Below are 13,560 nucleotides of genomic sequence, written 5' to 3' on the forward strand. Positions count from 1 at the left end.
TAAGAAACGCTGCAAGAGTAAAAGAGACGGGTATATAAAAAAGTAAGATAGAAAGATATCTCGGAGGTGAGGAGACGGCACGGCGGTAGGAGAGGCGGGGTACGTATGATGAGGGAGGCGTGGGACGGGGGGGGGTGTCGCGCGCACCGTCGTAGGCAAGGGGTGGAGGAGGGGCGAGGGGGGTCTAGTTTCGAAGGACGATTCGCGGTTTTCTTATCGGCGCGGTTTAGAGCGCGATGCGTCTAATTAGAGGGCGATGCGTCGATCGCGGTTTCTTTTACGGGCGCCGCTTCGAGCGCGCGTATACTCTCTTTTAAGATATATTTATTATTTTAATACTTTCTTATCGGCGCCGCTTTTGCGACGTATCGACGATGCGACTACGCGGATGTACGCGTTTATATTTATTCTTTTAGCGCGCAATATAACTCTTAGGAGCGAGGATAGCGGGACGCTCTCGAGGACGATTCGCGGTTTCCTTGTCGGCGCCGCTTCGAGCGCGCGATTTAGGAGCGCGATTCGTCGATAGGCGTCGCGGCGTCGGGCGAGTTTTAAGGAGCGAAGATGACGCGTCGCGATTACTCTTTTAGCGCGATGTAATTCTCGGGAGCGAGGATAGCGGGACGCTCTCGAGGACGATTCGCGGTTTTCTTATCGGCGCGGCTTAGAGCGCGATGCGTCTAATTAGAGGGCGATGCGTCGATCGCGGTTTCTTTTATGGGCGCCGCTTATTAATAGGCGTCGCGACGTCCGGCGAGATAATCGCCTTGTTCGGCCTCTCTCGTCGTTTGGCGATAAGGAGAGCCGTGGAGCGTCGATGAGTTAGGAGGAAGCGCGGAGATAATTAACGCTTTTTATATAATAATATTTATTTAGGATAAAACGCGAGTATAATATACAATGTGCGTTTGTGTACTATAGTGTAATGTTACGGTTTAGTATATTAAACGATAAAGTATTATAGATATTTTTTAATAAAATTTGAGCGAGGTGTGGCGCGGGACTAATTAGAGAAGGATAGATTATTAGCGGGAGAGGAAGAGGAGACGAGGGGAGTTAAATCGCGTCGTTTCGAGTTGTAAACGATTTTATTTTTGTATCGTGATACATGTGTAATTTACGATAAACATGCGTATAAGTATTTCGTAATATATTAATTATACAAAGGTGCGAATACGTAGATAGTGTTACGAATCTCCGAAGAACAGAGCCTGTAGCTCGCAGTCGATCAGTTCGTCGCGGTTGAAGCTCTCGCTGTCGCGTATCGTCGCGGGATGAGCGCGGAGTCGCGAACGCCCGCCGCGACATCGAGGAAAAGAGCTAGCTTGTTGTCGGTGTAGGCGGTCAAATAGTTCAAGGATGTAACGAGGCAGTTGACGCAATGCTCCAGATGTAATACGTATACGATGGTGTTTCTCGATATAGCCAATCGAGTCTTGGGCGTTTCGAGACGGAGAATTCGAAAATTGTTCAGTCTGCCGAATCGAAGCGTCAATTGCCCGATGTATATCGGCGCCGAAGGGCGCGTCTCCTCGCGCTTGTCGGGATGAAAGTACGACACGAGCGTGGATCGTAGATCAAGCAGCTCCTTCCACGTATCTGGCGTTAGAGAGATCTCTTTACCGTGGGTGTCTCCGAGAACGATTTCCACGAATGACGGTCGACTGACGTTGATGCAGACTTCCAGATGTTTGTATCGCATTTTCGTTAATGGGTAGCGTCTTCCCAAGATTCTGAGAGGTCGCGCGATCACGTCGCGTCTCTGCGTTCGGTCTCTGTTTTGTCTGAAAGAGGATAGAAGGCGAATGATTAGGGAGAGAGGAGATCGAAGCGATAAAAGATATTTATTCGAGAGAAATTTCTCGATGTCCTTACCTGTTATCCGTTCGAGCTTTCTTAGAGTATCCCGCATTATCCTCGCGGTTTCGTTCGGGGAATCTCGATCGATCCTCGAAGGAGTGTTGCTGTTGCGATGATCCCATTCCCGCGTACATCTTCGTTTGTTGTTTCATTCGCGAGCTTCGCAGTTAATAATGAAGCGCTTAATGACAGGATGGTCTTTATATATCCGCGTCAAAATTGCCCCTTCTTCGCCCCTTTGTATTTTATTTTTAAAGATATTACGGGAAGTCGCTTTCGTCGTCCTCGTCGGCGTTCTCGGTCGAGTCGTCGAGGCGATAGTCGCGACTGAGGAGATCCCGTAATTGTCGTAATAGCCCGTCCGTGGGGCACTCTATACCGAGAACGCGCAGGTCGAAGGAACCCGCCGAGGTAACGATATTCTTAAATTCGTTAAACGCGTAAAATTGACGTTTAGCGAAGAAGTAAAGATTACCATCGATGTATCGAAAGGCCGACGTTATCGCGGATGGTATTCCGAGAAATATATCTTTTAACGGAGCGTGTTTAACGACCAGCATGCGGCACTCGTCGATCTCCGCTACTTTGTCGTCGTCGTAGATAGCGTAGGTTCGTCCCGAGTGCATGTTTATCGCGACGTTGATCTTAGCGTTTCGAGGAAATCCGATACTGTGAAGGGATCTAGGCCAATTAGGTTTTAACCTAAAACTGGGATATTCCGCGAGATAGATCGCATCGTTCGCGAATAGAGCGAGATCGCCCGAGGGTCTTTGATACGCGGCGGATAGACGCGTGAAGTTGTTCGGAAGAAACGTCGCATATTCCGTTAGCGTCATGGATCTACCGTAGCGTTTCTCGGTTAGGTCGATCGACCATACGTTGCGTCGATTAGATACGTACAAACGTCGATTCATGATTAAGGCCGCGTCTAGGCGCCGTAAAGCGCAAAGATCTTCGCGCGACGGATCGGTCGGCGCGACGCCGGTCGTCGGCGCTACGGTGGTAGCGGGCGCCGCTGTGGTCGCGGGAATCGCGGGCCGATCTCCGTCGTCGTGAGATCCGTACAGATTCTGTACAGCGAGGATATCCTCTACGCTTAATTTAACCGGATATTGAAGCTCGTTGTCGGGTATATACGGAAACATCACCGAGTCGTTACGCATGCTGTGCTGCAGACCTAAGGTGTGACCGATCTCGTGAGTTAGCGTTAGCAGCAGATGATACTTGTCGGAGGGATTCTTGTTCAGAAGCACGTGCCACGGCTCCTCGTCGTCGACGTGCACCTCCGATGCGAAGTCGACCGCTCCGGTGGGGAGAAACGCGTGAGCTAGGCCCCCGCCCGGACCTTCGAAGGCCGCCGGGCAGACGTCGCCGTTTTCGACGTTCGCGTAGGTGTGAGCGCCCGTTCGATACGATACCAATATATCGGGACGTAGCGAGTCGCGCGCGAACCTCAACGACGAACTCGCCGCCCATAGCGCGAACGCTGCTTCGGTCGTTCGTAGGAGTTCCTCGCTAGCCACTTGAAAATTCCACGTGAGTCTCGTTTTCGCCCATTTCTTCGCGAATGGGCTGTACGCGCGATCGGGAATGTCCGCTAGACCGCATCGCGGTTTGCGCATGAGATTGAGCGTATCGGCGTTTAGCGCGCCATTACCAGGTTGATAATATTTTTGAAACAGCGACAGCGCGCGACGCAGAGACGTCGCGTTGTCGGATGACAGCGATCTCCCGCCATCCCTCAGAAAACCGTACGCTCGTAGAAAGCGGAACGCTTCCGTTCTTTCCAGATCGACCGGCGTCGTGGACGTCGCGGCGACGAGCGTCGCTGCTAGAAAGAGAAGAGCCGTCTTCGTAGTCATCGCGCGAGATACCGAACGCGATTGATTCGCGTTTTAGAGGACACGTCTATTTTTATCCTTTTCGAATTTGAATATGAGGTGGGGGGATATTAGAGCGAGAGAAAAGAGATAGACGCGAATGCGCCGATGATTCGTTCGAGGAAGCGGATTTTCCTCGACGGCGATGAAGGTCAGTCGGGTATCCGAGATTTATGCGATAAATACGATTGGAATATATATCTAGTAAAAAAATGTATATTTATCTCGAAAATTCTTTTCTGCGACGATTCGAATATTTAGAAGATTCTCGAGTCGTTCGCGATTTTCTATTTTCAGTATTATTATCTGCGGTTTGAGTCGTATCGCGATATCCGCATCATCGTGCTCATCTTTATAAAATGCGCGACCGCTGTAGAGAACATCAATGTGTTATTGTTCGCGAAATAGTATAGTTCGAGAAGTATAGTTTATAATGGATTTGATAAATCGCATAGTAAAATCGTCGGAATATGTGACTATTAACGGCGATTTGATAGCCATTAAAGCGAACATATTACAAGATATCGCGACCGATTTGCAAGAGGAGGCGCAAGGGGTGTTAGAGGAGAGCCCCGAATCGTTTAAAATTGAGTTTCGAGTGGAGGGACACGACCAGATTTTGAAACTAGTGTAAGTATTAAACGCGTGAGAACGTTTATCTTTTTATTCGATTCTTCCTATCTCTCTTTATATATTTATTTACTTTTTGTTCCTTTAGACACAAAATAGAAAATTCGGTGAAGATCGCGCGAGAGACGCTATTCGAGCTTATAAATAGATCGAGAATGATCGCGGTGCAGGCCAAGAGAGTTAGCGAGGCGTTGCGCAACGGGATCGCGGCGACGAGGAGATCGGACCGTCGGTGAGTCTCGAGGAGATCGAGTTGTCCGCGAGCGAGAAGTAGCGCGGTGAGTATTTTGCGCGATCTTATAACTTAAATTATCTATAATGTAAAAAATGTATTCGTTAATAACGGTTGTTTTATTTGCAGATAAAATGGAGAGCTTCTCGCGCGCGTTCGCGCGTATTTTTTATATAATTTTTATATAATTTTTTTTCATTACATTTACATTTATATTTATATTTTATATATTTTATATATTTTATATATTTTTATTATTACATTTATATTTTATATATTTTTATTATTACATTTATATTTTATATATTTTCATTATTACATTTATATTTTTATTATTACATATATATTTTAATATCTATACACGTTTATTATACATTTTATTATGATGTAAAATAAAATCGCTTGTAATTATAAATGAACGATGTGATTTAACTTTTTCCGTTTTCGCTTCCTTTCTCTCACATAGCCTATCCTTCTCTAATTAGTCTCGCGTCGCGCTTCGCTCTTATCGCGCTTCGCTCTTATCGCGGTCGCGATAAGCGAAGGAAGATTCGTTTGCGTAATAATGCGTGCGAGTTTTATTCTTTAAAAATACATTTTTTTTATCGCGCGATGCGTAATAAGCGTCACGGAGGTAGAGGATACGCGGTGAACGATTATCGTTGTATTAATATGTATATTTTTAAATAAAATATATAATTGAAAAGTTTGTAATACATTATGCAATTTATAATATTATGATACATAGTTTACTTTTTTCTAATTAGTCTCGTCTCGCGTCGCGTTTCGCTCTTATCGCGATCGCGATAAGCGAAAGAAGATTCGTTCGCGTAATAATGCGTGCGAATTTTATTCTTTAAAAAATACATTTTTTTTATCGCGCGATGCGTAATAAGCGTCACGGAGATAGAGGATACGCGGTCAACGATTATCGTTGTATTAATATGTATATTTTTAAATAAAATATATAATTGAAAGATTTGTAATACATTATACAATTTATAATTGAAAAGTTTATAATACATTATACAATTTATAATAATATTATGATATAATATTATGATATAATATTTAATATGATATAATATTACGATATAATATAATAATATATGTTAAAAATTAAATATAATAATATATGTTAAAATTAAATATAATTCAAATCGTTATATAGCTCAAACCGTTATTTCGCTCCAACCACCAATCGCGCAATTTGCAAACGTTCTCCAACGCGCAATTCTTCGCGTGATATCCGCAGCGAAGGGCCTGCGGAGCGTTCAGTATCTCTAGTCGACCGATGTCCTCGAAATCGGCGTCGATGGTCTCGACGGTGACGTCGCGATCCTCGACGCCTTCCAGGATCTCGGCGAGCCACTTCTTTTTTTCGTAGCCCTTGACGTATATGCGTACCGTGAAATCGGGACTAGTTCCACGGCGAACAGCGTCTCGAACGAGTCTTTTCATCGACCCATAATTAACGTGTCCGCTGTTCCACTTCAATTGATGATGATTATTGATCAACCAACAAGCTTGCGTTTTCTCCGCTTTCGTTAGCAAATTCCACGACATTGGCGCGCGAAAGATAGATGCGTTAATTCTTTACCGTCTTTCAATATAGCTATCTCTTTCGCGACAAATTTTTCGTTAACAATAAAACCTTGAAGAAGATTCTTCAGGAAGAACCTTCGGCGAAGATCGGCGTGTCCATCTTCGACGCGAGTCGATGTTAGAATGCTCGCTTCTCTAAATTTTCTCTTTTTTAAGCGTTTTATTCTCCCTTCATATTTTTATTTATCGCTATATTAGATTATTCTACACGATTCTGCGCACGACGTTAGTAAGCGGATTATACTCTACTACACGATCGTGAATAATGAGGCAATAAGCTGTGGTGTTAGAGGGAACGTTCTCCTTGCAGTCGAACTCTATACGAACGTCCACGGTGGCGCTCTTAATGGATTCGTTCTGTCGAGAACAGTCGATGACTACTATCGGACCGAATGTTTTAAATTTAGCTAAATTAAAGAGCGCTTTGTCTTTATCGCATCCGTAGTATGTTTTTCGAAATTTCGAGTACATGTCGTACAGCACCGCGATTTTATTTTTTTCGAAATTTAGATTCATATCGTCGTAAGGATAAAAATCTGAATTAAGATACAGTTTGACATTAGTTAGTTTACAATCGTCAAACATGGAAGCATCTTGAAGTAGAACGTTCTTCCTTCCGGATTGCAGCGCGAAGATAACGTAACGCGGTTTCTCTAGTTGCGTCGCCGCTTTAACCGCCCACGAATGTTTGGTCGTGCTCTGCAGAAGCGGAAACTCGTAGAGATCCCACGAACGAAAAGCGACGCTCAGATATCTTCCGCTTTCCAATGTACGCAATAGCGTTAATTTATTAATATCGTTTAACACTACGTGAGACATTCGCCATTGTATCTTTAATAGAACGATCTTAGCTTCGTGCGATTCGCGCGATACGAGACAATTGTAATCGTTGCGCGCTCGTATCAAGATAAGTTCGTATCGCGCGTTACGACGCGCTTGTAATCTTCGCAGAAACCTAGCAACATGCTGAGAGGTACGCAGAAGTTAAAATCGTCGATCGCGTGACTCTTCGCCGCGAAGTCCCATCCGGCGTTTTGCAATATGCTGCTTCTCTCGACCGTCAGCGACGCATAGTTCTTGATCGTGCTCGTTATCCCGACGTTTCTGCTTCGATCGATCTCCACCCCATCGAGCTCGTAGCAAATCTCCTCGAACATGAACGCGGCGCAATTGTTCACTAGTCTTGTCGAGCTTTCGCTCTCCGCGCTCGATGATTCTCTCGACGTCGAGCTTTCGCCCTCCGCGTCCGATGGTTTCTTCGACTCGAGTCTGCCCTCGATGTAGAGGAAACTTTCGCAGTGTAAGATGTACAGATCCTGTTGTTGTATAGGAATTCGTATCTCGTCGCTATTTTCAAATGTGGTATTAGCGTAAGGGTTGTACGTGTGAGTCTCGATCTTGACGATGCGATCGTTGAAGATTGGTTCTCCGGTGATACTCAAGATGTCGCTCATTTCGCTCTTACGCATAAGCAGTTTTCGGAACGACGAAACCCAAGGAGCGCAGAAAGGTCGCGTTGACGACGGTTAATTTTCCGCTTCTCTTTCCCTTTCTTCTCTTCGCGTCTAGGGACGACGCTACGGCTACGATGGGCTCGCTTCTCGCGTTTGACTCGTTCACGACGAGCATCGCGCGCGTCCGTCTATCTTCTTCATCACGCGTGTAGACGAATCGTTATCTCCTCGCCTCGAAAGTCGATCGACTTTCCGTTCTGATCCACGACGCGCACGGTTATATCAGTTATGATTCGCGCGATGATCGGGAGGTAAATGATTCGCGCGGGAATCTCCGACAATTTATATCCGGGCGGAACGTTCGGCGCGAACTCGTGTATAGTGTGCGCGGATTTGTCGTTGTGATACGCTCCTGTCGTGACGTTGCACTCTACGCGAATAACGTTAACGGCCATAATATTTACCGGTTTATCGGAAGCGTACCATCTGTTCGGTTGTAGTACACGAGACGAGAAACCTAGTAACGAACCGATATTATCGGGTTTAGTAAAATTTACGCGATACGCGCACTTGATCTCGCTTCTCATGGTGTTATCGTTTCCGCGAAGCGCTATGGTGCGTTCGCTTCTTTCACCGTTCTCGTCGTCGAAAACATCGTCGTCGCGGTCGTCGACGTTGTATATGTAGTCGTCGTCTTCGCTTCTCGTTTTCGGTTTCTCGTTCTCGTCTCGCTTTCTATCCTCTTCTTTCGTCGGCCGTTTTCGACGAATCGCGGCTTTTAGATACGCGTTTATAGCGTCTAACTCATAAGATCCGACGGGAATCGCGATAACCTCGTCATTATCGTCGAAGTAAAATTTATTGTTCGTGGAATTTACATTCGGTATCGTGTTGTAGGTTTCGAAATTAGTGAGACCTAACTCGTAATCGCCATTGCTTAGATCCAGAGGCGGAAAATAACTCGCCGTGAGGTCGCTGCTTCGTCCGGATAGCGTGAGAGTCAGCGACATGATCGGCGAGCGCGAGCGAACTGTCCTCCGACGAACGATCCGATATTATGGTCAAAAATTTTTCCAATCGATCTCTCGGAGAAACCTCATGCACAATTGTCCGCAGATACTCTGATCGCTCGTTTGTTGAGAGTCACGATTGTATCGAATAGTCGTATCGCGTCCGAGATATCGTTCGAGTTCGCGCGGCGGACGAAGATTGCCGAATCTGTCGTAATAGATCGCGTCGTCGTCCTTTTTCGCATACGCCATCCAATGAGTGCCCGACCTCGATGCGTTGTCTAAATTAACGATACCGCTCTCGTTACGACGCGCTCGCGTCGGAAGAGCGTCGCGCATAAACACGCCTCTAAAATGAGGCACGCGCGAGAGTATCGCGGCGCGATTCAACTGTTCGTCCGTCGTCGCGCTGATGGATGGAAGAATCCCTAGCGTCTTCCGCGAAGTTTTTTTTAATGCTCGTTCTTCTTCTCGTCGAAGATGCGCCGCTTCCACGTTTGTAAGGAGCGAGATACAAACCGCGACCTTCCATCGCGCGATTGTGACGCTGCAGCTCCTCTAGCCGCCGTCGCGTCGCTTTGCCATCGTTCACCGCTCTCGCGATTCCCGCCGTTCCTCCAGCCAAGGAACCGAGAACTCTTAGCAACGGTAACAGGGGTAAGAAGCCGCCGCGTTTCGCTACGGGAAGCGTTCGTTTTCTCGTAGCGATCGTTCTCCTCTTCTCGCTTTTCTTTCTCTTCGTTTTCGCGAGCGCACCCATTCCGAACTTCGTCTTTGTTTTCATAGTCGCCCATACGGCCGTCGCGGCGGCTTTCTCGCCTAAGGTCGAGTCGCTCGCTGCGATGCGCTCGCGCGCTCTCTCGGCGAACGCTCGATCGGCAACGTGTCGATCGGCGAGATCGCCGCTTCGCGAGTACATGATGTCATGCTCGCGGCAGGCCGCGTCCAACGGATTAACGCCTCGATCGCCTCGCGCGAGTCTCCTCGCGAGACGAGTACCCGGCCCGCAGAATTGATAGCCCGGTATGTGTAGCTCGAAGGGCAGCGCGTTTATTGCTCTGTTCAATAAACCCGCACCATCGATATTACCGGTTACATCGTTCCGCTTCGAGAATTGCATTCGCAGCAATCTTTAATGAGCGGCGCAGATCCGTCGATATGCGTTTGTTGCCAGGGACGATTGTGGTGTTCTTGACATTGACGGTAGCGCCGTACCTCCGTGTCCGCTTTTATATGTTCGGGTAGTCTCTCCCACACTAGATCCACGTAGCGACCGAAGTGTCGCAGCAGGATCGTCTTCGGAATAAACTGCAATTGTTCGGCGGTAAGCTCGAATATATCGTCGCAGTCTAGTAATAGGATGAACATCTCGATCGGCCGCATGATTCGCTACTGCGCGATCGACGATCGATTTATAAATAAGAGAGTCTCGTTCCATCTCGCGAGTATACCGCGCACGCGCGCAACTATCGAGAGGGATGCGCTTCGTGTGGCAGTCGATCGCGATAAAGGTGTCGAATCTGGACGCGATCGTTGGATGACGTGGGATCGCGCAGACACGGTCGTCTTTTGCCGAACGATATTCGTTGCGTCATTTACGGCCCCTCCAATTGCGGCAAGACTAACGCGCTGATAAGTCTGTTGGAAAGCCCTCACGGTTTACGCTTCGAGAACGTTTACGTTTACTCGCTGCAACAACCAAAATATAGATATTTAGAAAAATTGTTAACACCGATGGAGGATATCGGTTATTTTACATTTTCCAATAACTCTGACGTTATTTCACCTAACGAGGCGCTTCCGAATTTGATATTCGTGTTCGATGACGTAGCGTGCAACAAGCAGAACACCGTTAGGGAGCACTTCGCTATGGGCCGACACTCGAACGTCGATTGCTTCTATCTGTGTCAAACGTACGCTAAAATACCGAAACATTTAATACGAGATAACGTGAATCTATTGATTCTCTTTAAACAAGACTAATTTACGGCACTAATTTACGGCACGTGTATAATGATCACGTGAACACCGACATGTCGTACGAGGATTTTTACGCGCTGTGTCGCGCATGTTGGCAACGCAAATATGGATTTCTAGTGATAGACAGACAGCGCGCTTCGCAACGGTAGATACAGACGAGGGTTTAACGAGTTCGCGATACCGTAGAGGGATCAGTAGTCGCGGATACGTCGAATGCGCGCAAGCGAGAGAGGATCGATTCGTTCGCGATGGCTACGAAGAATATCGACGAACGAGAGAAAACGACGAAGGAGATAGCTAAGACGCGCGCTTCGATTCGTAAAAAACACAGAGCGTTAAAGACCGGCAAAATGGAGAGCGAGGTCGCTATGGAGACCTGTTTCAAGCCGATCGTCGAGCCGCTGCGCCGCGTCGCCGAACACGCCGAACGAGACGCAATCAAGCGCGAGACGGTCGACGCCGAATCCGCGACGAGCGTCGAGAGAAAATGGAAGAGAGAAGAGGAATCGCTAACTCCTACGCGGGAAAAACCCGAGGTGAAACGGGTGAAACGAGCGAGAAGACGATTGGAAACCGTCTTTACTCCGTTGGACACATCTCCCGTCGAGAGAGATCCGCTCGCGCTAGGCGAAGAGGAGACGTCCGAGGATCTCGAATCGCCCTTAACGTTCGAAAAATCCGTTAAACGAACTCTTCGAACTCCCCAGGGTCGCGAAATATTGCACGGTCAACTAGGACCGTTGGGACGAAAGTACGTGGGAGCTCTTCTCGGCGGTGAAAAATCGAGCGAGATCGATCACGTTTACGGAGTATACATCGGCGAGGACGGCGCGATGCTCAGGAATAAGCGATTCGACGTAGACGTCGACGATTCTATACTCATAAATGGAATCAGATACGTCGGTACTCCCGGTTTGTACGAATTGATCTTCAAGAGAATGCCCGATGATCTCGCGTACACCGAGAACGATAAAATAACGCACAAGAATATACTACTAACAACGAACGCTCACAGGCGCGACAAAAAAGCTAGCAATCCCATTTTAGGAAATAAAGGATACAAGTACAAGAACGTTATCGCTCCGCTAATGCAATACGCGGGCGCGAAGATGGGCGCGGGTCGCGTACCGTCGACTATGCGAGTCACGGGAAATAGAGTCGAATACGTTCATTGGGACGATCCGAACGAGTTAGTGGATCGTCTACGATTGCTAGACGCTTCGCGTCGAGCCGGAAACAACGCTCACGATAACGAGATCCAATCGATAATCGAGGAGCTTCGCGAGGCGGGCGCGATCCTATCGATCGGTCGCGTCGACGATCATCGCAGTCGCGCGCGAAACGCGCGCGATGTTCGTGAACAAGTTCGGCATACCTCTGAAGAAACGCGACAACGATGGAAGATTACGCCCGGCTATCGAATCTCTGCAAAGTTACGTGCGCAATAACGCGCTGTGCGCGAGTTCCGCCGACGAGTACGACGCGAGAGAGCGTAAGATAAAACGCTTAGCCCCGCCGAAGGAGGACGCCGACGCGACGAGCAAGAGCTACGTCGATCTCGCGTTACGCGCCATTAGAAAGGACGAGATCGAGCACCGCGAGAACGCCGAGAAGATCGCGTCGCAATTGAGAAAGAGCGCGAACGAAGCGGGGCAAAGCGTAGTGCTGTTGTTCGCGAAGTTAGCTCAGCTCGAAAGCGTTTTAGGCAAACGATTGGACGTCGCGGAAAGCTCCGTTTCGAAGATCCAGACGAGCGTCGACTCTTTGAAAAAACAGAGCGAAAATTTTAACAAGCGAATCTCGCAAAATTTCTCGAAAATAGCTACGGTCGAAAACCTTTTTGACAAACGAATAGACGCCGCGTGGAGAGTTATTTCGAGGATCGAATCAAGTATCTCTAAGAAAAACGTAGAACTTAATAAAACGGTACAGGAACTAAACGAGAAAACGCAGATTGCGACGAATTCCGTAGAGAAGATAAAAAGGTTGGAGGAGTTAGCGTCGCGATTAACGAAAGAATCGAACGAGTTGGAAAAATGCATAGAAGATTTAGAGGAAGCCGCGAGTTCATTCTCTAATAAAGCGAGTCCGAATTCGCCAGTTTTAATAAAGGCTCCTTCGAGATCGTAAAAAGATATCGCTTCAATAAGGATAGAATGAGCGTCGAAAAACGAAGACTGGTGGAGGAGTTGCACGCGCCCGCGAGGAGAAACTTCCCGCGTCGTCGCGTCGCAGTGCGCGGATACGACGATCTGTGGCAGGCGGATATGGTCGAGATGCGTCCTTACGCGAGATTCAACAAAGGTCACAACTACATACTCACCGTTATCGACGCGTTGAGCAAATACGCATGGGCCGTACCGCTCAAGAGCAAGAGCGCCAGCAAGGTCACTCGAGCGTTATCTAAGATAACGCGAGAATCTAAACGGTGTCCGAAAAATCTACAGACCGATAAAGGAAAAGAATGCCGAAATGCGAAAGTTCGCGGGGTGAGAAGCACGGGGTGAATCATTATTCGACGTACTCGGTGATGAAGGCGTCGATCGTCGAGAGATTCAATCGCACGCTTAAGAACTCCATGTGGAAGTATTTCACGTTAAACGGAACCTACAAGTGGATCGACGCGCTGCCCCGTCTCGCGAAAGAGTACAACGCGCGAAAGCATCGCACTATCGGTATGAGGCCCGTCGACGTGACTCCCACGATCGCCGATAAACTTTTAAACACGGTGTACAGCAATGTAAAGATAGCCGCTCCCGCTAAATTTAAGCTGGACGATCCGGTACGAGTCCGGACGATCAGCAAATTTAAAACGATCTTCGAGAAAGGTTTCACACCCAATTGGACCACCGAGATATTTCGAATAACCAAGGTGCAGCGAACCAATCCCGTGACGTATTTGTTAAAGG

The 13,560-nt window shown here is 47.6% G+C and overlaps 3 protein-coding genes across 3 annotated transcripts; 1 reads left to right on the forward strand and 2 right to left on the reverse strand.

The window, feature by feature from the left end:
- Positions 1-2,120: 2,120 nt before the first annotated feature.
- LOC126851898 (neutrophil collagenase-like) lies at positions 2,121-3,722 on the reverse strand. The gene has a single exon (XM_050596232.1). It carries the CDS (start codon positions 3,720-3,722, stop codon positions 2,121-2,123), a length of 1,602 nt encoding a protein of 533 aa, XP_050452189.1.
- Positions 3,723-6,411: 2,689 nt separating this feature from the next.
- Positions 6,412-7,661, reverse strand: LOC126851900 (uncharacterized). The gene is made up of 2 exons (XM_050596233.1): positions 7,163-7,661; positions 6,412-7,013 (listed from the first exon to the last, which is right to left on the reverse strand). Exons 1-2 carry the CDS (start codon positions 7,659-7,661, stop codon positions 6,412-6,414), a joined length of 1,101 nt encoding a protein of 366 aa, XP_050452190.1.
- A 5,146-nt stretch (positions 7,662-12,807) lies between these two features.
- On the forward strand, positions 12,808-13,158 carry LOC126851901 (uncharacterized). The gene has a single exon (XM_050596234.1). The coding sequence runs from the start codon at positions 12,808-12,810 to the stop codon at positions 13,156-13,158; it is 351 nt and encodes a 116-aa protein (XP_050452191.1).
- Positions 13,159-13,560: the final 402 nt, after the last annotated feature.

The sequence above is a fragment of the Cataglyphis hispanica genome, chromosome 9 (assembly GCF_021464435.1).
Source record: "Cataglyphis hispanica isolate Lineage 1 chromosome 9, ULB_Chis1_1.0, whole genome shotgun sequence".
NCBI classification, from domain to species: domain Eukaryota; kingdom Metazoa; phylum Arthropoda; class Insecta; order Hymenoptera; family Formicidae; genus Cataglyphis; species Cataglyphis hispanica.